The following is a 27833-nucleotide window of genomic DNA, read 5'->3' as shown; positions in this document are numbered from 1 at the left end:
ACCAACAAATTAGAACAAACAAATGACGAAGGCTATGAATTCACTTCCACCCATCACCATAAAACACTTGCACAAACTGGAGAAATCCCGCAAAGGGTGCTTTACTAAGGAGATGCCGACCGCAGACGCAGTAGGAAATTTTAGCACTTGCTTGGCTTTGGTAGGAAACTTCTTACAGATGAGAAAAAGCAAAGTAAAACAAGCATAAGTAAAACAACTTCAAATTTATGCATTTTTCAAATTTATGTAAATTTAATACACATAAAAATATGTAAGAACTTTATGAGTGGTTTGAATTAATGAACTGAAATCAAAATTATAATTGATTTCTGATTTTTAACCAGTAAACATAAAAGTTCCTTAAGCATTTATCAAATTATATCAACTGTAATAAGAGCGATGTTCTCAAGACCTGTAGCCTTTTCCTCTGCCTTTTCGCCGGATATATCTTCTTTTTTTAATTTTAACAACTTTGAACGAAGGGATTTTTTTGGTTCCACTATTAATCTCATGGATTCTGGAATATAGTAGCTTTTTATTTTTTTCCACACGCATGAATGGATTTTATTTGTTTCAACCACCTATAAAAATAGCAATCAAATCAAAAATAAAAATAGCAATCGTTGGACAACATTATAATAATATAATATTAACAAACTATCAAACAAAATAAATGTAATAAACATAGATTAACATTTAAAACAAATAATAGCTGAAGTTATTTGTGAAACAGTATGATTGCCTCATGCTAGATACATATCGATACTTATATTGCTTTTAAAACCTACCATTTTTATTACTCAACTTTTTATCGTATTGAGTAAATTAAACAAATAATTTACTCAAATACGACAATTGGAACCTAACTTTATGGCTAGTAGCAATTGGGTTATCTGTTTAAAAATAATAATTTAATCACAAAAACGTTTTATAAACTTTGTGATAATAACATATTTGTTTTATATTCATGGTGTGAAATGATGAAATCTCTCTTATTTACGGGCCCGAACAAAATATCTCCAAAGTTAGCCTATACCAACTTCTGACTTAAAATAAAAACATGATTATTATTAAACTCCAATTTGTTTAAAAATTTGAAAAATAAAATATTTAATTGATCATTCCTGCTGCAAATAGGTTTTTACTGTTTTACATGACAACAGATGCAAGAATTAAAATTATTTACATTTTTGTCAATGTAGTCACACCATCCGCGAAAATATTGTTTGGTACATATCTTGATTTCATTTTCTTGATTGACTAATTCATTTTTTTGTAAAGATAAAATTTCCGTGCCTCTCTTACAAATATATCCCATCGTAAGTGGTCCGTGTATGCCTTCATAGAGTCCTTAAAAAATAAAATAAAAATGTAGATAAAAAGTTCTTCAATTACATAAACACACCAGCCTGTCTAAAATACGAAACTTCTTCGTACTTTGAAGTGGAGAGAAAAAAACTTGTTTCTAAAATAATGCTTCTTCAGATTTCAATGCTTCTAAAATAATTCAGATGAATTCAAGTGTTGGATGAAAAATTGTCACATGCAACGAAATGTATGCGGAAAGATCACATGCCGGAGCGTATTTTTACACATTCACGATAATGGTGTAGAACGATAAATAACCCCTTATTGAACAAAGCAGTTGAAATCTGTAATCGGTATTAATGTTGAATAACCAAAACTTAAGAAATTGTAATATATGAAGAATTACCAGTTATATCTTTATATTTAGCTTCTATTGTTAGGCTTATGCCAGGAGGAATATACAGGGATTTTGGGTTGAAATGTCTTGCTATATCCATTTCCGTTCCTTAATTAAAAAAGTTTATTTGCAAATAACTACCTCGGTAAATAGGAAAAAAACTATAAACTATAATTTTATATCTTTTTGAGAATAAATTCAGATTTAAAGATTTTATTTACAAAAAAAATGCAGAAAACGAACCTTTAGGATCTACTTGAATACAAGGACCAGCCTTAAAAAATAAGAATAAATGGCTCTTTAAACAAGAACTACAAATAATTCTTTTTAAAAAGTTCAGAAAAAGGAATTAAATTTTGTTAGTGCGATTGTTGAGAAAATTAATAAAAGTTTGCAAACTCAGTCAAAAATTAGACTTAAAAATAATACTTGATTAGTGCTTCAGATAAACAAACAACTTATGCCACTACAATTGACTGTTTTGTTTTTTTTATACAATATCAATTACAAATTCCTTATTTATCATCTCACAGCATTGTATATTTGTAATATATGTAGTTTATAATGTAGCCTAATATCATAATAAAACTTTAAAAATTTTATTATAGTATATTTCATTTATAGTAGAAATTTTTATTTTTATTACAAAACTGTAATATTTAGAACTCAAACAAAACATCTTCACAACAACACATTCAATTTTATTCCATTCCTTCATTTTTTTGCCCTAAATACTTTAGAATATTTATATGAATATTAAGATAATATTAGTTTTACTTTGGTATCAGTGAGAAAACAAACTCACTAATGTGATTAAATGTTGGTAAACAAACATTAAACCACAAAGGTCTTGCGATTTTTACATATAAAACACCAGCTTCACATTCATCAGACACTTCAGACAGTCAAAAACTATGTAAAGAAAATCATGAATTGGAAAAAAGAGGGGATTTCAAAACAAATCTAAAGCGAGATACTTCAAAGTTTCAATTTTCAAGAATCCAACACAGTCTTTGAGAGAATTGGTTTAAAAATTCAAATGTAAGTTATACCTACAAAAGTTGTTTCAATAGACTGGTTTTTCTTAATAACATAAGCAAAAAGTAACAAAACACAATCTGGACAGTGAGAAGGAAGGTATTCAGCGTTTAAGAAAATTATGCAAATTGTTGCTTTAAGAAAATTAATGCTACTTTACAGACAACAAAACTTACATCAACAAGGATTTCGTTCAAGTTCCCAGACAGTAATTTTACTATTGATTCAAAGGTAAAGACATCGAAAAAAAAAGTTAAAAATACATTAAGATTTAGAAATTTGCTCCTAATTACTTCACCTGGTAAGCAATAGCAGTTGTAGCCTCTATTGCCCTTTATTTCTCACTCAGCAGTCTTTAACAGTGAATGTCTACATTAAGGAGTGTTTGAAAAAGAGATTGCTGTCTTTTCACAACATATCTGCACTGCACTTTTCACAACATATCTGCACTTTTCACCCTAGCATTGATTATTACTCTAAGCAGACATTTGAGCGGTATGAATAAACCCAATTGAATTTTGTTTCAAAATCAGCAATTCCGCACAATCATCCCGAAGAACGCCTTATCAAGTCTTACTGGTCAATTGTGAAAGAAAACTTGAGAGTGGAAAACAAGTGATTTAATTTGTCAAAAACACTTTTACAAGACATGATGACTAGTGTAAAGACAAATATTACAATTTTGAATTTCCCTAATCATTATAATACTTTATGTATCATTATAATACTTTGTAATACAATTTCACAAATCATTATAATACTTTATGTCATTCTTTAAGTTGATGTTTCAAGAACAAATGGCAAAAAAATGAAGTAAATTTAATGTGTGGGCATGAAAATATTTCCTTTTGAAACTGGCCAAATTTTATTGTGGACACCCAATATCTCACCAACTAGATATCTATAAAGTTAACAAATCAAATCATACCACATACAACATTATGAATATACCAGTAAATACACCCAGTAAACACATAACATATCTCATAAGTCTCAAGTAATGTGAAGAGTACTTGTAATATAATTAGTTGTTAGTTGTTTGGGTTGAGAGAACGTTTCCAAGTTTTAAGTTTGAACTTAAGCAATATTATTATTTGAAGAGAAGGAAAGTTTTGGAGTAATGTTTGGGTAATAACAATTTATCTGTGATAATGCTTATCTATAAGATAACATTTATTATTAATCACGTGTTAAATAACTACATTTATTATCTTAGTTAATAATATTTACCTATAAATTCTAAAAAAAAGAAAATACAAAAGATTGATACACCTGACCAAAGATCACAGATGAATCTTATCGCCTTTTCAAAATCTACAACAAATTGGGACTTGGTATTTTAGCAAGTAGGCCAGTGTCTAAATTCTCTGGAAGTGATGGAAGGTGACTTAAAGTGTTCCAAGAATAGTACTATTGAATATGTGATAGTTAAAACTAAGTGCAAATTAGGGTTATATACACTAATACCATCTTACCCATTTAATTTGGATTTAATACATATACCCTATTAAAAATACAGAAAGTATTACATATAAGTGTATCTATAATGCTTTACTGATACGATAAAAAATTAATTGCAACATTTTTTTTTTGCAGATTTATTTAATATTATTGAAAAAAACTCTTTCAGATAAACAGTTATTATTTTCTCTAATATATACTTGAGAAGCCTAAACATATGCCTAACAGTAAACAATAGCCTTTAAACAGTGGATTTACCTTTAAAGCAGTATTTTAAAGGTAACTCCTGATTCAGCCATGTGTGCTTATAATAAAAGAAGACCATCTCATTAAAACCTTTCTTTGAAAATGAAAAAAATTTCAAAACAAAAAAAAATAGCAAAAATTCAAAAAAAAAAGAAGATTTTTAAGAGAAAAAATGTAATTGTAAAAAAAGAAATTATAACCGTAGAAGTTTAATACAAAATTCTAAAGTCATTTTTTTAAACGTTTTTTAAGTGCTTTAGTTAGCAATTTAATGATAACATTTTTTTCTCTAAAGTCTAAATTAGTATTTGCATTCTATCAGAAAAACACCAGAATTCTTCTTTCAGACATGACAATTATTTTTATAAAATCAATGAACATTTTGATGCATTTTACTTTTAAGGCATTTATTTCAGAAGATAATTCTCATTCCTTTTATAGAATGCCATATTTTCTTGAAAAAAAAAAAAAACACACAAAAAAAAAATATTGAGATCAATATTATTTATATCTTATGTATATTATTATACACTATTATATATTATTACATATTACAGTATATTATGCATATCATTAATATTATTTACAAGGCACGTAAAAAAAATAGCAACTAAATTAATATAATATATATTGTAATATATAGTATAGCATAATTTAGTATACTATGTATAGTATTAAAATCATTTATTTCTTATCTATATGCAGCTAATGGCACATAAAAAATACAGCAATTAAAATAAATTAATATAACTGGAACCCAATGGGCATGCATCGTCCGCGCAACGTCCGTAGGACATCCATAAGAAGGCCAGGAGTCCTTGGGACGTCCGTGAGACATCGTGCGGACGATGCATGCCCACTGGGAAAAGATAAAAGCTGTTGAAGTACTTTTTACAAATAACAAAGCTTTTGAAAAAAAGAAAAAATGAAACTTTTTTTTACCATAAAATGTTCTGAGCAGCCTCGAATGTATTCTCCGTTAAGCTCTTTTTTATATGTAATTGACATTTCTGTATAGGCTTGATGTTTAAGGTTAACAACTGTTGGACCTTTAAACAAGTACACTAAATAAAGATAAAAAATATTTAACATTCAACAGTTTAAAACAACTTAAAAAAAGATAGGACTTTTTTAACATTACTTAAGAGAATTAATAATACAATTAAGAACTGTAACTTTATAATAAAGAACAATTAAAAGATTTCAGTAGCAAAAAATAGAATGCATTACAATCTAGTACCACAATGATAAGTATACAAGAAAAATTAATTTCGTACACTTTTCTTAATTGTTTAGCTGTAAAACAGCAAATTTGAGTTGTACAATTTACCAAAACTAGAAATGGGCCAAATATGAGACCCCCGTATCTTGAGCAACTAATTTATTAACATTTACAATACTTCTTTGACTCAAAAAATCACAGAGATTCACAGCAAGGGAAACTGCTGGAACTGAAATCATTAAATAAAATGAACTTTGCAATTGCTGGAAAAAGAATTACTTTATGCAAAATCTAAAATTTGATATTTTCTCCAATGCTTAAGATTATGTTTTCAAATGTTACAGCATGTTTGTTTGCACACATGGTCTTAAAATATAAAAAGACATACTTAAATACACCATAAAAACTGGTTCAAGTTTCTGTTTTTAAATGTTATAAACCAAGATATAACATACTACAATCATAAGATATTATCTTATGATTGTAGTTGTTTAGCCTTATCTAGTTTAGTTGTCTTTTTATACATTATCAAACTCATACAAAAAAAAAAGCTTGATGAAAATCAATTCTTAAACCTCTTACAAACTTTGCCAAAACAGAACCTATGTGGCTCTGCCATTTTACTGTAGATTTAAACTTCAAATTGATTTTTAAATAAAACAAATTCAAAATATGTTAACCATGAAAAAAAAAACAGGTTGAAAAAATTTTAAGAGTTTTTATGTTGATTGGTATTTTGGAAATGATTCATAATTATTAACATAAATAAACATTTTTCTCACAGGGTTTTCTCCACAGAGTTGTGTGGTACATTTATCATCTGATTTATCAAATTTGTAATAACATACAAAAGAGTAAAAAAGAACAGAGTAGTTCAAATTCGTTTTTATCAAAATTAATAATAAATGAGCTGTTAATTTTTTTTTTAATAAAATATACATGAATTTATTATTTTTTTTTTTTTTTGTAAATGTAAAAAGAAATTACAACCTTAAAGCTTTCAACTTAAATTGCTATCATAATGTGGATTTCCATTCAAACTTGCTTATACAAGTTTGAGAATGCATAAACCAGATGAATGCTGTGTGAAAAAAGCTCAAGGTTAACTCAAACCCAGTTCATGCAGTTTCTCACAATAATACTTTTTTAAATGGGAATGAAGACTTTGGAGACCAGAAGTCATTAAATGTATTTTTTTATTTTTACACTTACCTGGTTTGTAATTGTAACCAGTTTATAAGTGAAATACTTTTCCCTCAATTCTGATGTTTATGGCTGTTTTTGAAATATTTTTTGTAGCTGACCTTTTTGGCTAATTTGTTTTTTTTTGACAAATGCATTCATAGCACTGTCAAAAATTATCCATTCGGAATTCTGATGGCACTAAGATAAAACTTTTCCATTCAATCAATGGTGTAATTCATAAACAATCTCTTCAACTTGTGTTTTGTTTTTTTTTTTTGGTAAAAACTTCTTACTGATTTTCTGATGAGATTTTTGCTCTCAAGGTATTTTAGAGCTTTTTTCTTTTAAGGTATTTATTGAGCATTGATTGTTGTTTTGGATCCGTTAAAAGTTTTCAAATAAACTATTTGCTAAATATTAGGCTAGTTGGAATTGCTTTTAGAATTTTTAATCATGATATTGTTAGTGATTGGATTTCAGAATCTGAAAAGAAAGTTGTGCTATCTAAAAACCAGAAAACAACCCACTACACATTGAAAAATACAAGTCTTGCCAAAATAAAAGTATATATATATACATATAGCTAATTTACCTTCTCCTTTAGCCTTAGCTGTTAAGCTAACCTCATGCTTAGCTAAAACAAAATTAAAATTTTATTTAAAGAAAAAAAAACCCAGATAAGTTAAAAAAAGATAGCAAAAGGACAGCAAAACTCATCAACAAATTTATCTTTGGATCATATATTATTGTAACTTTTGTCTAACCAAAATTCTAATCTTTTAAAGTTTCTAAATATTTACATAAAACCTTTCTCATGAGCTCAAACATCAGTTGACTCGACCTTTTGTTTCTCAAATTTAATATTTCCCAATCCTTGGCAAGATTTTCTTATGGATAACTTAAGTTTCATTTAAATCATAATATTCCAATAAAAAACACTTTTGAATATTGAATGAAAATCCCATTAAAAGTTTATTTATTTGGAAAATTTATTTGGAAACTGTAAAGGGGACTTGAAAACTGCTGAAAAGAAATAGAAGTATGAAAATAAAACTTAATTACTAATATAAAAAAATCTGATATTGCAAAAATGGGTGCTTAGTCAAAACTTCATCGAAAGAATAGAAAGCACACTAAGAATCTAATAACAGGATTTTTTTTTGTAAAATTAAACAGTCACATAGACATAGTTTTAGTAACAAAGTTTTAATAAAGTTTTCAACACTTAATTTCAGTTTAAGTGATTTTTAGTGATTGAATACCCCCCATAGAGATGCTCTAGCCAATGAGAAAAGGACAAATTTGTAGCCTTACATGAAAAAACTCTTAAATTGGCAAACTGCCAGGAGACTTAATAGATCAGAGCATCTTATCAGAGAGTTCTTGAAAAATCTTATAGATTATGGGAAAAATATGAAGAAACCAAAGCAAAAGAAACTCTGTTTAAGAGAGATATCAAAGATTGGTATCAAACCAACTAAATATTTGTCCCAAGTTAAGTCAGAATTAGCGTTCAATATTAGTAGACTGACAATTAGATGGGCTAATCATGAAGTATAAATATTGTTTGAACTAAAATGAATGAGGCACCCAAGCTAAAAGTGATAGCATGGTTTGAAGCTAAGATTGATTTGATTTGGTGGTCAGCTTAAAGTTCTGATCTGAATCCTGTGGAAAATGTGTGGGCATCATTGTGAGACAAACTTATGAAAATAATGAACAACATGATAGCGCAGCCCAATGAACCCTAATGAACATCAAGTTCAGGAAAACTTAAACAAAGCTAAATTAAGACATTGAGAAGGAAGTCAGAAAAAACTTAACCCAGGCTGACAAAAATTTTAATATGCACAAGTTGCCCAAAGACGAATGGAACAATTTGCTAACTGGTGTAACAACTTCATCATACACAAAAGCCAATCCGAAAATAAAAGACCAATAAATGTAGGAAGCAAGAGAACTTTTAGTAATGACAAGATTACAAACAAAATTAGTAACGAAATAAATGGAACATTTAACTGCTTTTTTTTCTTTGAAACATAACAAAGAGTAACTGTATCTGAGTGTTAGGAAAAATGGAAACTGAAGTTATACAAAATTTGTTTGGAAGTATGCCAACAAGAATTTTTTAAGTTATTGAATGCAAAGGAGCAGTAACAAATTATTTAAACTAAATAATACTAAATTTTTATCCTTTCTGTGTTCAAATTTAACAAAAAGTAAAAAGAACATTAAGATAAAACATAATTAATACTAAAAATTTCAACACCAAATGTTTTTTGAAAAAAAACAAACAATTAAAAAAAACTTTACTGAAATTAATAATAACAATAATTCTTGAAAAGAGATTGGAAAAGCTTACGAGGAATAAACAATGATTTGATATTTTTCAGCCAGGCATATGTTTCATACTTGTCAGATGGTATATCCTTTAAGTATAAAGGGGTGACAGGGCCTTTGAGATTATCATTATCGGCAAAAACAAAATGCCATTGATTATCTTTATCATCATTTAAGTTTTCCAAAAACCATTTCAGGTAGTTATCAACGAATGGGTATTCTCCAGGAAAGCTGTAGTAATGGACTGCGCAGCTCAAAGAATGTCTGATAAGGAAAAGAGAAATGCATATTAAAACTCATGTTTAAAAAAAATTTTAAGATGCAATTTCTTTGACAAAATTTTAAGAATTATAAATTTAGATACTAAATAAAGTATTTTCTTTCACACTTTTGTAATTTTCTATGGGAATTACGATGTTAAACTCCTTATGACATGAATGTAAATGATCACTATACATTTTTGTGGAAAGTCTTTCAGTCACTTACATGCACCTACAAGCTCCTGGCTCAAGGAAAAGATTAAAGGGTGTTCCTGGACTTTTCAGTAGAACTTGGTACCAGCACAATGCTCACAACATCATTAATTCCTTGAAAAATGAAATTCTTGATGTTTGGACTCCTGAAATGTGGCTTCTGCCATAAGGCCTAAATCTTTTGCACTTATTCAGTTTTATTGGATCCAGACCAGATGCACCAAACTTTTGTGGCACATTTTGTATGTTTTTTAAAGATATAAATTTTATTTTTTAAATTTCACCTTGTATATAGGTGTGTTAATTTGACCTGTATAGATATTACACAAACCTACTCCATTAAAATAAAAGCATCTCCGAATACCACCACTCCTAACACCAGCTTGCAACCTTGGCATGACAAAGTGATTACTATATTTTTTAGATACAGACCTTTTAACAGAAACTTCACTTTTCCTATTTATTACATCAGTTACTTCTCTCTTTACACCACCTCACTATTGTGAGCCTACCTCTGACCATTAGCATCAGATTTCTATTGCCTGCCTAAACATTAATGTTTCTCCCAAGAAAAATCTTTATAACTGTTTTGGTAAGTTCACAACATAACCTTAGGTTGGTTCTTGACAAAATATAGGACTGTTCTTGCGCTACATAGTTTTTTTTTACTTTCCCAATTCTGGATGACATTTGATGTCACCTGTCATTTTCAATGTTTTCTTTGGAATGTAAATTTAAGATTATGAAAAATCAGTTTCATTTTAAACATAAGATTTTAAACACTCTACTTCATAGTGTAGAGTACATAGCTATTTCCTTTTTAAATCTTTATGTTGCATATATACCACAACATCAGACAGTCACTTGCATCCAAGACACCACAAAAAAAGCTGATTTCAATCATGATTTCTTTTAAGTATGTTAAAGATGCTGATTTTATCTGACACTAGTCAAAGGTGCATTTCTTTTTAAACTGGTGCTTGCTGTGATTTTTTTTAGATTACCAATTTCTTTTCAAACAAATACTTCTAATTTATTACAATTTAAAGTGTGCTTTATAAATTTGGTCTGAGTAAATATTCATCATGTTCATATAAGCTTACTATATACTTTGATAATGAACAATAATATTGTGTTGTGATGTGTATCCTAATTTACTAATTGGAATAGATAGGAGCGTATGTTTTTTGGTGTCTATATAGACACTTATGAAGTGCATTCCTTGTCATTTTAACTTAACTATTAGATGATTTGTACCTCATTAATAGCTTGTATGTTCTTATTAAAATTAGTTTGCATTCTTCAATTAGACACAAGTGAATCATACAGTTTAACTTTAGGTTAGTGACAAATTTAACTATCTTGATTTATCTTTCACAATTGAGTTTTTATCATTGTTTTGATAAATTTTGTTTGCTATTACTGTTTATAGTTTAAATTAGTTGCAATTTATTTATTCGGTGAGCATTGAATTAGTTTTTAGTGAACATTTTACATGCATATACAAGTTCATATAGCATTTAAGCATGGTTTAAAGATAAAGTGTTCTATTGTGTCTCTTCCTCTAATCTCTATTTTGAAACAACAAAACAAAAAATTAAAACAAGAAACAACAAAACAAAAAATTAAAAATCACTAATAATTTTGGCTGAGTAGAGTTTTTATTTAAAACTTTCTAAACATTTTAATCTGAAAAATTTCTTTTTTCTTTTAACAGTATTATATTCTTTTGCTTTTTTTGTTCCAAAATATCTAACTCAAGCTTATCATGCTTTTTTTTAATAATGCAAACGAAAGCATAATTTCATGTTAAAGCAATCGATGAATATTGGGTGAACTACATTTTTTTGATATCTTGTTTTAATTATGGAGGAAACTAAAGCAGACTAATAATAAAAATCAATTTATTGACTGCTCACCTTTTCTTTGGTTTTAGTAAATAATCTATCATTTGTTCATCAATTTTCAACCTCAGCTTCACCTCAGGTAACAATATATCAGTCTGAAGTGAGTTTTTCGAAACACTTTCATACAGCCCAATGATTTGAAGAATAAACAATTGCTTTCGAACTGATAGAGCTAAATATTCTTGAATTTGATAAAGACATTGTGCACAATTGCTAGTTTTACAATCCCTTTCAATTTCGAGTTGTAAACCAGCCAAGATACCCTAGAAATGGAACAAGATCAAGTTAAAAGAAAAGATTATACACTAACTAAAAAACAAGCTTAAAAAAACTTTATTTTAATGAAGCACAAAAATGTCTTTTTTTTCTTTATAGCCAAGTTCTTGAAAAACTTTAAAACCCCCTTTTCTCTTCTGTACCAGCCTATCAGCATTAGATATCATTAGTTAAACATTAAAAATTGTAAAAGTTCTTTTAATCCCAACTTTATTAAATTGTGTTTAAGTCATTAAAATTTTACAAAATAATACACTGATATCTACAACTGCATTGAACTAAAAATCTTCAAGAGTTTTTTGAAAATTTCACAATGAAATAAAGTGTCCAGGGCTTATAACTGACAGGCATGTTGAAATATGCTTTATAAGCCTAACACAAAGTAATTTTTCATTCTTCTCTTCGAAAAATGAGCAAATGCACATGCATTTTCCTATATGCACAGACAGCAAAATGCATCTGCTGGTTGCAAGCAACTTCTTTGTGTCATCTAACTTGATAGTCCTATGCAACCACTAGTTACTGAATCACTACTCAGCAATTAAAAACATTGAAATGTTGGTTTAAAAAATTGTAATTTTATACCTATATGAATGCTACAGGACAGTTCCAGAAAATTCAAGAAAGCTCTAAAAGACTCCTGAAAATCCTAGAAAATTCAGGAACATTCTAAATGCTTCTGAAGAATTTTTACAGTTCTAAACATTTCTCAAAGTTTATTGAACACTGCATGTATATCATGAGCCTTCTAGAAAACAGATAAATTACAAAATGTTTTGCCCTATCTACAAAAACAAACTTTTTAAAGAAGAGTGAAAAAGTTTGATTTTGTTATGCAGCGTAATCATTTAAGGAAAATTGATAAGCATTAAACTAGTGAAGATTTTTTTATTTAACTAAATGATCTAAAATGTTTGTTTTTTTTAGTGATACATAATTAGAATTAAATCATGCATCAAAAATCTAATCATAACTAAACATTTAATGAATAAACCCTAACAGCATTTGTGTAATTCCAATAATAATAAGGTTAAGATATTGGAGCTAAAACTGAATTTCCTAATTTTTTTTTAAAAAAGCAGAACAATTAAAAAAAGAAAACTTTCCAAATGTAAAAACATGACTTGATACATATTCTTGATATTAAAAGGTTTTAAATTACGTAACTTTTGCATATCAATTTGAATTTTTTTTTTTTTGTTAGTCCTTGTAAATGTTATAAATTATATGTAACAATCAATATAAAGACAACATTCCTTTTGATTGACTTTTTATTTAAATGTAAATCTGTTTAGAAAAGTATTTTTTGAACACTTTTTTGTTATTGGAAAAAAAACAGCTTTTATACCCATATACTTTATATACTAACATTCTTATAAGTATGTAAATTTAACTATAAGTTTATGAATTTATGATATAACTAGTAAACTTTAATGGAAATCTACAATTCAATCTAAAGATGTTGATGTAGTAAAAAAAGCATGCTTAATCATTGTTATCAACAGTTCAGAATAGAAGGAACCAATCAACTACCAACATTTAGCAAAAATTAATTCAATCAGCTACCAACATTTAGCGAAACTTAAAATTTCATATTTCAGGAAAGGTTTTGAGTGGATTTTGCATAGAGCAGAAAACTGTAACTATTTGATGTCAAAACAGAAAAGAATTAAAGGGGTACTTGTTTCCTAAAGGTATGATTATACAGCCAAACCGTCATCTGGATAAATCTTCAGTTTATTTGGTGAGTGTTATGAAACAGTAATCAAGATGATTGACCATGCTTAAAATGGTTTATTAGGCTTTGTATATATGTTATCATCTTGTTAGGAACTTTAAAGTCATTTGGCTTTACATAATTTATTTTAAAAAACTCTTTACTAACAATAAATTACCACTGAATTTGGATCATTAATGCTATTCGCCACAACCTCTTTAATTTCCTTAATCGTCAAACCACTTCCAGCTTTTAACTTAATTTCAATTGTCTCAGAAGTTTTTGCAATCCCCTGTAGATATACTAAAGTGTTTTTTGCTCTGTCATCAAGTTTTTGTTGTAAAAGAGCTTGGTGAAAACCCTCCAATATGAGTGCTGATTGTGATTTTTCTTCAAAAAAAAAAACAACAACAACAACAATCAGATTAGTATGCTTTACAACCTTTCACCTCTCATATAGTAATATTTAGTTACTTAACAAAATATTTGGGCCATTATTTCACATTTAAAGAAATTTGACCTAAAAAAAAAATGTTTATAAGTCTTAACTTTTTTTTGGAGATAACCATGAAATTTAGTTTTTTATATTGATCTTGATAGTAGAAATTTTTGATATTTTGAAGCTAGTTAAACAATTCAGTATAGTCTTTTACCATAAATGCAATAAAACAAACCTTTGATTCCAAAAAAACTTAAGCCAGCTGTAAGAGCAGAATGTATTGCTTTAAAAAAAATACCAGCATCACCAGTATTCTTGGCCAGAAAAGATAAGAGACTTAAACCAACATTCACAACTTTGAGCCATTTTTGACTGTTAAATCCAGTTTTAATCTCAGTTAGACCATTTTTGACTTGTTCAATCAAACCTGTAAGTGTACATTGTTACATACTTAAAAAATCTAAATTTTGTATTACATTTCAAAAGTATAATAAACCTTTCTTTTAAAAAACACTATATGCCTCTAAATGAGTTGTTGTAATTTATAAAATAGTTACATTACCAGTCATCTCTTTTAGTTTTTCAGGGTTTTTATTTTCATATACTTTCTCAAGTTCTTTTTTCATTATTTCAGTGTTAGACTCCAGTGCTGAAGAGTCATCCTAAAAAAGATTGCAACAACATAGTTATTTTCCAATTTAAGCTAAGTAATCCAATTGGACATCAAGTTTTTAAATAATTTAAGTTATAGAGTATAAAGTGTATTAAAACTTTGCCCGCCATTGCTTTCCTATAAACTTTTATTTTATCAATAAGTTTTAATACTGTAGTTCAAAATTTAAAGACTAAGATGTCTAAATAATGTTAAATACCAGTTTAACTAGACTTTTTCAATTTAGAAAATGATTATTATGGAATATTCACAAGTTAGAATATTCTGCACTCAAAAAAAAATTGGGGAGGGGGCCACTGATGGCTTCTACAGGCTAATGATCTGTTTTTTGTGATAAAATCACTTAGCTGTTTCTTTGTTTTCACGCTTTCATACTGTTTTTATTTATAATAATCACTTGAAACAAAGGTTGGTATTAAAAAATCCAACCAAAAAACCCACCCAAAAAACCCATATAAAAAAACGCAACTAGTGGGTTTTATGGGGTTTTAGAATTTTGCTCTTGAATCAAGTCTATAGCGTTTAAGTGCATTCATTTTTATAAAAAAGCATTTATGCATTACTTTCTAAAAAATATCTCAAAATGTGAGTCACATTTTCAAAGTTTTTGAAAACTCACTTTTCTCTTCTAGGTGAACTAAAAACATGCTGATACTTTTGTTTTACAGATATCCATATTTTAGGCAGAGTTCATTTAATTCAGATTTTACTATGGTTTATTTGTTAGCTATTTGCCTATTTATTCACTTATTTGTACTTTTTTATTTTCAAAATTGTTTGCCTAATCATCAGGGTTATGGAGAGCTTTGTAGATCTTTAACAGCTCTATTCCCTTATCTGAACCCAACTGGTACCTAATATTTGCCCAGATGTTGAGAATAACCTCTAAATGAAGGTTGAAGTAGCTGGTTAGGAGTGCAGAGATGCAAAAAATTTACTAAACTCGGAGACACAAACTTATTTCTTTTTAATAACTGTCCATCATTGGGATGGGGTAAGACTCGTCTGCAGAGAACACAAGAACATACCTTTAGGGAACATTTCCTGGTCCTTGAGAGTTAGCTTATAAAGTAAACTAATGAAGTTTGGGTTTCTTTCCACCAGCCACTCCTCATCTGAGTTTTTGTGTACTGGATCTATTAATGCCCTCTACTTATCAAGGTAGTGGTATCTGTCATTCAGATGTGAACAGCATCAAACAAGAGTCTTCTTGACATTTTTCTGTAATAAAAACCAGGCTGGCAATATTTTGCTTTTGAGAAAAAAATCAACTGTAAAGATAGTTTACTCAAGATGGCGAATATTAGCAATTTGTCATACTTTCAACTTCATTTTAGAGCACTTTCCATTACTGTTGAGACCTATGCTCTTATACGATTCTTAATCAGCATAAAATTCTCTTCCATAATCAATCATAAAATTAAGGGGGAGGGGGGGGAGAAAGAGAGGTAGCGCCCAAATATCTTCATTTGTTCAAGAAGGTTGCTAGCTTCTCCATATATAATCAAATGTTATCAGTTAACTGCCCAATATTTGCGGGTATTTTTTTCATGTTCCCCCTCTTCGCCCTTTCTCTCTCTGTAATTATAGCGTTACTTGCGAATAATTGTGTGCGTAAAAGATATGTCATTATAACGTTACTTGTGAATAGTTATGTGCGTAAAGGATATGTCATTATAGCGTTACTTGTAAATAATTGTATTTGTGAAAAGATATGTGTGAATGCCTAGGGAATGCCTACTTTTAAATAATTATACGTGTGAAAAGATATGTGTGAATACCTAGGGAATTAATTTGTACATAAATTGTGTTAAATTTTACAAAGATACATCGGCGTTTACGCACAACTAAAAAACGATCTTTTTTATGCGAAACTACAAGCTATTTCGGCGAAATGGCGACCAAACTTGATTTAAAGTTAATTCCGGAGTTTAGTGGAAACGATCAACAGTCAGTTGCGGAGTGGCTGGAAAAGGTTGAATTGGTATGTAAAAGAATTGGTGTAACCGATCTGGCACGTGTGGTTCCTCTCCGTCTCACTGATGGTGCATTCGTAGTGTATCAACAGTTAGCAGACTGATAAAGAAAATTTTAGGAGAATAAAGGAAGCTTTGCTTGAAGCTTTTGCCGTTGATGCATTCACAGCCTACGAGCAGTTTGTCACGAGAAAGCTGAAACATGGAGAAGCAGTTGATGTTTATTTGGCAGAACTACGAAGATTGTCTACCCTAATTGGTGGGCTACCAGACAAAGCGATCGCGTGCGCCTTTGTTTCTGGGCTCCCCGAGGAAGTTCGACGGATGCTGAGATCGAGTTCTCGTATGGACGATCTTACAACTGTTCAAATACTTGCGCGAGCAAGGACTCTGATGATCGAGGAACGTAACAACGGGATGGTGGAAAAATTTGCTGTAGCTGCAATGAAAAGTAGTGATCCGAGGTTGCTAGAAGATAAAACACAATCAGTGTGCTATGAGTGCAAACTTCCCAATCACTTTGCGAGAGATTGTCATTTAAGAAGACATAATTATCGAAACAAGTCAAGTAGAAGACGGGAGTCAAGCGATGTGCTGTGTTACTTGTGACAAGAGTATGGACACATATCAAGAATGTGTCCAAAAAACGGATTGAGGGAGAAGACGTCTGCGCCAGTTCTCTCCCTAAACAATCAATAATGGCGTTACCTACCATGCTCTTGGATATTAACGGTGTATTTCAGGATGTGCTAATTGACTCAGGATGTACCTGCTGCGTCATCTATAGAAAATGTGCGACAAAAATAACGAAGAAAGAAGTTAGCGTGGTAACTGTAAATGAACAACAACAGCAGTGCGAAGGTGTTAGCCAAACTCGAATCACCGCGCCAAATGGAAATACAGTGTGTGTGGAAGCACTTGTGATCAATTTCAAACCACTGGGCTTTTGTTTCATAATGGGTATGAATGGAATAGTGGCACTTGGTGGAGTATCGATTTCTGCAACGCGGGATGTTTGTTTTATGAAAGAAGAAGCATGTTTACATGGTCTAAAAAGCGATTTGTCAATAGATGTCCATGATATGAATATAACGGCTCAGGATTTCACAGCTTCATTTGAAAAGAAAAATAGAGAATGGATAATTACGTGGAAATGGAATACCAAACCTGAAAATCTGGTGAATAGAATTGCTGAATATACCATCCCCATCGGCATAAAACACGATTACAAAAAAGAAATTGAAGGGTGGATAGAGAAAAAATGGCTGCAAAAGTACGAAGCGAAAAAACACGGTCCAGTAAAAGGTTTGGTTCCACTTATGGCAGTGGTGCAGCAAAACAAAGGGAAAGTGCGACCAGTGTTAGACTTCAGGGAGCTGAACACGTTTATTGAACCATTTACGGCGAACACGGATGCATGTGCTGACAAACTTCGAGACTGGAGACGGCTTGGAGAAAATATTTCAATTATTGATTTATCTTCGGCCTACATGCAACTCAAAATCAGCGAGGAACTCTGGGCTTACCAAACTGTTGTGTTCCGTGGACAGAGGTTTTGTTTAACACGTTTGGGATTTGGCCTGAACGTTGCGCCCGTTATAATGAAAGCAGTTTTGGACAAAGTTCTATCGCAAGACGAAAAGATCTGGAAGGGAACATCATCATACATTGATGATATTCTTGTAAATGAAGACATCGTATCAGTTCGCAGTGTACTTGATCATTTGGATATGTATGGACTACATTGTAAGCCAGCGGTTCGTGTGTCCGAAGGGGCGAGAGTTCTAGGATTACAAGTTGGAATTGAAAATAAGAAGTTATTTTGGAAGAGAGACAACGATTTTGGTGAAGTTCCAAGTTCTCTAACGAGGCGAAAAATCTTCTCTTTATGTGGAAAAATGACAGGGAATCTTCCAGTTTGTGGTTGGTTGCGTGTAGCTTCGTCATTTGTTAAAAGGACGGCAAACGCCCTTACGAAAACATGGGATGAGAAGATACAATGCGATTTTGTTGAAAAAATGGTGAACGATATGGTAAAAAGAACACGTAACGACGATCCTGCCAAAGGAGTTTGGAATGTTTATGGCAACGAGGCAACAGTGTGGGTGGATGCTAGTTCACTAGCGCTAGGTGTGAGTATCGAAGTTGATGGCAATATAATCGAAGACGCTTGTTGGTTAAGAAAAGATGATACAACACATATAAACATGTCTGAACTCGATGCAGTAATCAAAGGACTAAACATGAGTCTCAATTGGAAGATGAATGTCTTGTATATTTGCACTGATTCGAAAGCAGTATTACATTGGGTCACCGATGCACTGACTGGAAAATCTAGATTGAAGACAAAGGCTTCAAACGAAATGCTGATTAGAAGACGGCTTCAGACCATTACGAATATTGTGGACGAATACAAACTCAGAGTGGATATTAAACTAGTACCCTCGGAGTCTAACTTAGCCGATGTACTTACTCGAGTGCCTGGAAGTTGGTTGAAAATGATCGATAAGCCCACTGAACTTGCTGCAGGTGGAACGATTAGTGCTTCTCTATCTCCCAAAGAAATAAACCATGTTCATAAGTCCACGGGATATTATGGTGTGAAGAGAACATTGTATTTTGTTCGTAGAATTGATCCATCAGTAAGCAGGGAAGAAGTCAGGCAAGTGGTTGAAAAATGTGTAGCCTGCCAATCAATTGATCCAAGTCCGATAAAGTGGCTGAAAGAGAAGATCGAAGTAAAAGGGACGTGGCAACGGCTTGGTATGGATATAACTCATTATGAGGGGCAACATTTTCTTACCCTGATTGACTGTGGGCCTTCACAATATGCAATATGGCGTCATCTTAAAGACCAAACTAGTGCATGTGTCATTCAGGAATTAAACGCAATCTTTCTTGAACGAGGCGGTCCAAACGAAATTCTGACGGATAATGATACAGCATTTCGAAGCACATTATTTTCACAATTTATGAACAAATGGAACGTTAAACTTCGCTTCAGGTGCGCTTACGTTCCTTCAGGGAATGGAATTGCAGAACGGTGCCATCGAACAGTGAAAAGAACGGCGAAGAGAGTTCCGTGCAACATACCCGAGGCAGTTTATTGGTATAACGTCAGCCCAAAAGACCATTGTAAGTCATCTACAGCACCCGTAAATAAATTATACCATTACGAAATTAGAGTTAGAGGAATTGACGACGATAAAAACGCATATGAACCTCATGAGAAGATCACCAACAAGTTTAAACTTGGCGATGAAGTATGGGTAAAGCCCCCGGACAACCGATGTGACTCTCAATACAAGATTGGGAGAATTACAGGAATCATTTCGGAGCAAACGGTAGAAGTGGACAAAGTATGCCGGCACATACGCGACCTAAGACCCGTCAGAGTTGATAACAAGTCGAATGAGGATCTAGAAGATGATGAAGAACTGTGCGTTGTGTTACCTGAAGACGAGGCAAACCAGACGCCAATGTTGCGAAGAAGCACCCGAAAAAAAATGGCACCTGAGCGATATAGTTCGTGAGGTGAAGTGGTCGTTATGACCAAGGGGGAGTGTAATTATAGCGTTACTTGTGAATAGTTATGTGCGTAAAGGATATGTCATTATAGCGTTACTTGTAAATAATTGTATGTGTGAAAAGATGTGTGAATGCCTTATAGCATTACTTGTAAATAATTGTATTTGTGAAAAGATATGTGTGAATGCCTAGGGAATGCCTACTTGTAAATAATTATATGTGTGAAAAGATATGTGTGAATACCTAGGGAATTAATTTGTACATAAATTGTGTTGAATTTTACAAAGATACATCGGCGTTTACGCACAACTAAAAAACGATCTTTTTTATGCGAAACTACACTCTCTCCCCTCTCCTCCAGATAATAAGTGTTATAGTTCCACTTGTAAGCCTCTAAGCATGCACTTGTTTGTTCCAAACTGTCTCATTGGGTAAATGTGGTGTGCCCTCTCTTTTTTCCTTTAACAGTCCATGGGCAAGATGAACATTTCAAAAATGCTTTTGAATTTCTGCAATTTGCTTTAAGATGACAGAATCATCAATATCTTTTTCCACCAAACTCATATAATGAGCACTGTATTTGTGTCATATATGCACACATACATCAGATCTTTTAGATTTCTCTCTATAGATAATATTCACCATCTTGGCCTCATCATCTGTGCAGATAGCAAAGACATTTTTTCTGTAATGTGTTTTTATCTCTACAATTGCTTGATTAAGTACTGTGATACAATAATCTGCAGTTCTTTTCTCCGCTTCAGAAGCAACGATGTTGTGAAATTAACTATTTTTTCCATTAGGAACTGAGTGGGGAATAATGGGATTATTCTGAACGCTTTGACCAGCCATCTTGGCAGAAAACCAGTGTGGTTATTCTCTCTAGTTCTTTACAAACCTCAATTGAGAGATCATTTTACACATCATCCTGCAGCTCTTCTCCTAGTTTATTGCGATTTGCTGGAACATATCCTGGCTGTAGAAGTGAGCAAAGCTTTTGAAACTCTGTCCCCTCAACTTATATAAATGATAGGTTTGAGCCAAAGAAAAGGCCAGCAATCTACTTATCTAAAGAATCTTTCTGCTAGGTAGATGTTCTGACAAAAAAATTATTAAGACTCGAAGCTTTGAGCTTAGCTGCTTGAGTTGGAGTGGAAATTAAACAGTCATAAACCAATACCTTCGACATATCTGAAGCATTAGAAGCAACACTACTAATATTCATTGAGCTTTCAACATTATTTTCTGGTTCATATTTTCTACCCTTCCTTTTCGTGCATTTTTCTAGATGTGCACGAACACCCTCCACTTTATTACTAATCTCCAGTTTACAATTATCTCGTTTAACTGTGTTCTTATCAAACTTTCACCCACTCACATTCTTTTTTTCTCCCACTTCCAAATGACATTTTTTTCTTTAATTACGCTTCAGAATATCTTAATTGCTGAAAAGGAACAGTCAGTCTCCAAAGGTTCAAGAAAATCGACAACAAATTTATTAAAGAATATAATAAGTAACTCCAATTTTCTCAATTTCAAGTTCGGTTGCCGTGTAAGTTCGAGTGGGGTGCTCCTACCGTCAATGCATAATAGTTGTTTTAACTAAAGGTTAGACGATAGTTCGTCTGACTTTTTTTTCCCGTGAACTTTGGGAAGTCAGACGAGAAAACTTTGGTTTTTGCGCAAATGCAATTTTTCATCTACCGGAACAAATATGTTCCTGCGGCTTTTCTTTGATCTTAATGAAATATCGTAAAGTTTCGGGGGGTTAATCACAGGTTGCGCCAAAATTTAGTTAATTAAATTATCAGTGCTATTCAGAAGCAGTATAACAAAAAAAAAAGATAATTTAAAGTATGCTTTTAAAATAGTTTGTGATTTATTTTTTATTAAATTTTTGAAGGATTACGAAAAAGAAGCTTTAAAAGCTCTTCGCAATGGCATATTACCCCCGTCATTAAACCTGCAAAACGTAATTATATTTCGCCATTATTCATTTTTTAAAATAACCAACGTTTTCTCGTCTGAGTTCCCAAAGTTCACGGGAAAAAATAGTCAGACGAATTATCGTCTAACTAAAGGTCTGCGTATCGTTTCATTTCTATATCGTTATCATACCGATATGATATTGGAAAAAAAAGTGTCATCGGAATGAATACGATGTAATATCGTTATAAAAATTTTAACGGTACTGTAGTTAATTCGAATCTCGGTATGTACCGGAACTTTCGTCATTCCGATGATTTTTTTTTTCGATGTCATATCGGAATGATAACGATATGGAAATGAAATGATACGCAGACCCTTAGTTTTAACCAGCTGAACTAGTCATTTGCAGTTTGGATATCAAAATCTTCTGCACTCCTCAAAGCTGTCATAGTTTGTTTTTGAAAAAGTTATCATCAAGGGGTACTGTGGATCAAGGGCCAAAGTGAATAAGAGGCATTTTCTCGAAAATCAGGAGTTTATTTTCTCATCCTTTACAACTTATATCACAGTCATGTGCGAGCAAATATGAAAAACATCTTTTTAAACTTTTACGAAATTTTAAATGAAGAATTTCTGTTCTATTGTACCCCTACTCCAATAACAATTGGTGTAGGACCCTTCCCTGGCAGTAGAAATATATGTTATTAAATCCTCCAATCTGTATTCAACTTTAACTGAACTTAAACAAGCCACAACCCTTTCTGAGTTTTCATCAAAGGCAGTCAAATATGTAATATATAAGAAGATGTGAAGCTAGACTGTTGTTAGTACCTGTGATGGAGTTTATAGTTATTTAAACGCATCAAAAGTTCGTAGGGCTAACAAGCATTGAAACGCTAAAAATTCCTAAGACGAGGTCATTAATAAACCTAATGATGTAGCAAAACCGGCAAAGTTCAAATGTTTTGACGGGCCCAGGAAGAAGGTTGGAAGGGAGCTGAGATAACAGGGAGACAGAGGGGTAAAATTGGTTCTTAAAGAAAAGTATATAAAGTAAATGAAGTATGTATTTCCTAAAGAAAGAAATAGTAGCTCCAACGTTAATAAGCACCACAACCAACTACCAACATAGAAGAACCTCAGCGCTACAATTTCATTTTCAGGTGCACAAACATAATAGACGTCTTTAAGCCAAAGCCGATGACAAAAGAAAACTTGAAGACTATTTTAAATCAACCAGACATTATAAACAAATAATGAGGTCAAGTGGAGAATCTGCGGTCGAGAAACATCTGAATCTTCCTCTCATCCTAAAATTTATTTTTCACTTTTTGGAAAATGTTCTTTTATTGCAAGTCCCATTTTTTGATTGCATTTACTTCGTTTAAATTTAACGCAATTATTTCGAATATCATTTCGAAATAATATTATGCAAAAAAAAATATATAAGTACCCCTTATTTAAAAAATCCATTTGAAGATGAAAAAGTCTGAAGTTTGAAGATGAAAAAGTCTGGAATATAAAATTATTTTTTGTTTAAGGCTTAGTCCGTGTCTCTTAAAATAAAGAAAATAATACTTTTTTTAAAAGCAAGATAATACATTTCTGAATATTTTTAAACTAACAATTATTACTTAGAACACAGCTGTAATATTTTTAAACTAACAATTATTATTTAGAACACACCTGTTCCCAACTTTTTTTGATTTGATTTTTTTTTAGTTCAAAATTTACCAAACTGTTGCATGGTTAAAGTTTTATGCAGCAGTGAAAAAAAATTATTAACTTTATTTAAAATGGTAGTGGTTTTATCGTTGAGAGATATATGACATTGGAGATATTTTTTAGAGATTTTAAAAAAAGCGGTGTTTCTAACTTTTGTTTAGAGCTGTCCAGGACTTTTTTAAAAATCTAGCCGGACACTGGAAACCGGTAATTTAAAATAATCCACCCGGATATCTAGTCGGATAATTTTTAGATATTTATATCAACGGGTGATGTTTTCATTTACAAAATCTGCAATAGTACCTATTGTACGTTTGGCTTAATAAATTACCTATTGAATAGGTAATTTATTAAGCCAAATATCATAAAATATCACCACGCTGAACATTCTAAAAATGGAAAGTTTTGTTTGGAAGCTTTTTAAAATAAATGATCCTTCTGAATCGACACCAATTTGTATTTCATGTGGAAAGCAAATAAGCAGGGGATCTAATAAATCTGGTCACAAATCGTTTTCCACAACTCCACTGCACAATCACGCCAAAAAATTTCATTTTAATTTGTATGAAGAGGAAAGAAAAAATAATATCGATTCTTTAACTTCTTCAACACTAGAAGAACGTTCAAAAGCATGCTAATTGTAAAGAAAATGTGTGAAATGAAAAAACAGATGTCTATCGAAGAAAGCATTCTATCAAAAAAGGTATGGGATGTTAATGATGAAAAGACAAAGCAAATTTGTATAAAAATAGCTACGATGATTGCTTTAGTTAAACAACCATTCAGTATTACTAACGATGATAGATTTATTGGTTTAATGGCTCATTTACAGCCTAGATACCTAATCCCAAGCAGACATTTTTTTCAGAGAAAGCACTTCCTCAATTGTATGACCATATAAAGAAAAAAAGTGTTTAATGAAATTACAAAATCACAGTACATAAGTTTCAATTCAGATATTTGGACTTGTTACTTGTCTCATGAAACATTTATTTCTAGAATGCAAGCATGCTGTTCTCTATGCTTCACATTTTCAAGAATCTCACACAGGAATAAATACAGCTGGAAAATTAATCAATGTTAGAAAGCTTGGAAATTAACTCAACAAAATGACTTAATTTACTTAAAGATGGTGCTGCTAATATGCCTCTAGGCAGTAACCTTGTTCAAACAATGTCAGTCCGTTGCACAATTCTTTTATTGCAGCCAGTGATTAAGGACGCAGTTTTATCCCAAATATTAATGATAGATTTGTTAGTTAAAGCATGCAGAATAGCAGGCCATTTATTTCATTCATCAGAATTTAAGTTATTGCAGCAACAACAAAATGAAGCACCACTTCTTTTAGCGCAAAATGTCCCCACTTGTTGGAATTGCGCATACTTAATGTTAGAACGACCCCAGAACTTAAAAAAGCACTTCAAAATTTTTAGCTGATCATAATGAGCGGCCAACATTCACATCAAATGATTGGAAATTCATTGAAAATCTACTACAAACTTTGAAGCCTTTTTATTAACTTACTAGGTTTATGAGTTTTGAAGTTTGTAGTTTGTCAACAGTAGTTCCGAATATGAGTTTTCTACAAAGATTTTTACCAAAAATTGACCAAAAAACAATACAGTTCAAACAACAAAACAACATTTAGCACCTTTAAGTAAGAGATTCTTTTCTCATGATAATCTGGATATTACAAATGAAAGATATGTTTTATCCACCATTACTGATCCTCGCTTCAAGGTTTAAGCTGTGTTTCTTTAAGACTGCAACAATAGTTAAAATGAGTTTTTTTTTTCTTAAAATTGATATACATGAAACATCCGGTATAATCAACCGGATAGTTCTATTATTCGGCCGGATACCGGATAATATGCCAATTCGGCCCGGATATCTAGCCGGATATCCTATGCGGGACATCCCTACTTGTACTTATTTTTGTGTGTGACCATAATATCTTGTTATTTAACTATTATGGAATTTTGTGCAAATTTGTATATTTGGTGACAAGCTGTGGTCATTTGAGTATGATTTTTTTATTCATCTGGTATTGTACATTTGCATGAAATAATTTCGAAGCGTTACGTTCGCGATTTAGAAAAAAAGTTGTTTAACATTTAAATAAAAAAATACTTTAAGGATCCTGGCAAAAAATTGGCTACTAATAGTATTTAAGCAAAACGTACGCAGCAACTAAAAAAGCAACAAATTTCAAGCAACTAAAAATAGCAACAACTAAAAATAGCAACAAATTTACCATTTCAATTGGTTGATCAATATCGCCTGGTAACTGTTTCAACTTGTTTATTTCCTTTACACCTTCATCAAAGATTTGACTTAGATCAGGATCTGCTATTACAACTTGGCCAACATATCCAACCAATATGACAAACGCATTGAACAAAATCATTTTCACTGAAAATAGATAATTATAAGTTTTTAATAAGTTTCACGAAGTTCTCACAAAAAATATTTATTTCTCACAATAAATAATAGCGTAAATGTAATAAATAGTATTCTTTGCCTTACAGAACCTGTGGCATTAAATTTTAATGCATGAATTGATGAACGGGTTTTGAATGAATTTGAAAAGGAACTTATTTTTAAATTTTAAATGATGTGATACAATTTATAAATGATATAATCATCACAAAATTAAGTATTAAGGTTCCAAAAATTAAATTCCAAAATTAAAATGCTTGTAATTGTTAAAAACTTGAACTATAAATTTTATTCAGTTTTTGTATAAGTAGATTTTCTTTTTTTTTAAAAAAAAACTACAAAAACTAACTTTTTTTATAAACTAATGCAAGATGATTCTAGAAAATTGTTTTAAACATTAGACATATTTTACTCAAAAAAGTGAATCCGAAGGGAAAATATTGTTAGAGAAAAATGTGAGGAAACAAAGTTTAGTGCTTCACCGAGTTGTTCAGAGAGGGATACAATGAAGAAAAAAACGACCCTGTACATATATATTGCTAAAAAAAAACAAAAAAAAACGGCCTTTACACGTAAAAAGATAAAAACATAGATACACATCGATGAAAAAAAAAATTAATTCTTAAATAGCTAAACTAATATTGACACTTGAAAAAGTTGTTGTTGGTTTTTTTAATAGAGCTTATAGTTATACTTACTTGACTTGTATTTGCTCCAGCTGGGTTGCAAATTCAAAATAAAACACCCGATGAAGGATTTAATTTAACTTAACGAGAATTGCTTGAGTATAAATACACAAAGTATAGTTAGAAACTAAGTCCGAAACAATTTACGCATGATTCCTCAAATTCATGCCTAGTTTCTCAGAAACTGGTATCAAAATCAAAGTTTAATCTTTTTTCTAAACTTTTGCCATTTTGTTTAAATCCACTTGAGTTGATGGGGCTAAAATTATTAATCTCTAAAACCAAGTTTTACAAAGTTTTGAAGTAAACTAAACTTAAATATAAAGTCTCTTTAAAACAACTTTTACTTGTGTTAAAGATATAAGCGTTGCCAAGGTCGACATTACCATGGTACTCTTCAAACCAATCAAACTTTATCAAATAAAAGTCTTAAAATAATTTGTGACTTTAGTAGCTAATTCTTTTTAATCTACCTTAAGGTTTGAGCGAATTTTCCAACTCTTGAGCTTGACTGAATTACAAAAGTTAACTAATTAAGGGAGAGAGTCTACCTACTCAAAGCTGTTAAGTTTTCATTTGTAAATTTTCATTAGTTGATCCTTTATTATTATATGCAAATGTAGAAAATTGGTCAACATGACCTTGTTAAAAAATTATATATTAGTACACATGAGTTGTGCCACTTCACAGCTTTCTGTCGATTTGGTGAATTGTATGATGGGTTGCACAGTTCATGAATGCGCAGGGCATTTTATGAATGCGCAGGGCATTTTATGAATGCGCAGGGCGTTTTATGTATGCACTGCCTAACTCATGAGCTATTCAGAAAATGAAACAATAATTTATAGACATGCAAATTATCGCCTCA

At 31.1% G+C, this 27833-nt stretch overlaps 1 protein-coding gene across 2 annotated transcripts; it reads right to left on the bottom strand.

The window, feature by feature from the left end:
- Positions 1 to 209: 209 nt before the first annotated feature.
- Positions 210 to 27545, bottom strand: LOC149877219 (uncharacterized). Of its 2 annotated transcripts, XM_090074009.1 has the most exons (13): positions 26978 to 27545; positions 26095 to 26252; positions 14572 to 14671; positions 14245 to 14436; positions 13749 to 13960; positions 11590 to 11840; positions 9220 to 9461; positions 7450 to 7491; positions 5393 to 5514; positions 1949 to 1979; positions 1715 to 1813; positions 1187 to 1350; positions 210 to 581 (listed from the first exon to the last, which is right to left on the bottom strand). In XM_090074009.1, coding segments are annotated over exons 1-13 (1824 nt in total). In that variant the 5' UTR covers positions 26979 to 27545; the 3' UTR covers positions 210 to 371. The 2 variants fall into 2 exon arrangements, with proteins under 2 accessions (XP_089930135.1, XP_089930136.1); XM_090074010.1 differs by lacking the exons at positions 26095 to 26252; positions 26978 to 27545 and adding an exon at positions 15711 to 16298.
- Between the last annotated feature and the right edge of the window lie 288 nt (positions 27546 to 27833).

The sequence above is a fragment of the Hydra viridissima genome, unplaced genomic scaffold (genome assembly GCF_058129835.1).
Source record: "Hydra viridissima isolate aposymbiotic clone 2 unplaced genomic scaffold, HvirCarnegie_v1 scaffold_16, whole genome shotgun sequence".
Classification (NCBI taxonomy): Eukaryota; Metazoa; Cnidaria; class Hydrozoa; order Anthoathecata; family Hydridae; genus Hydra; species Hydra viridissima.
The sequence above is the reverse complement of the archived record's forward strand: the minus strand, read 5'-3'. Positions and strand labels throughout refer to the sequence as shown.

What these genes read in the sequence shown, in the direction of transcription:
- LOC149877219 (XM_090074009.1), bottom strand. An exon ending in AGCTAAGGCTAAAGGAGAAG is followed by an intron (nt 5,515 to 7,449) that starts GTAAATTAGCTA and finishes ATCTTTATTTAG; the next exon opens with TGTACTTGTTTAAAGGTCCA. An exon ending in GTGACTACATTGACAAAAAT is followed by an intron (nt 582 to 1,186) that starts GTAAATAATTTT and finishes CTATTTTTATAG; the next exon opens with GTGGTTGAAACAAATAAAAT.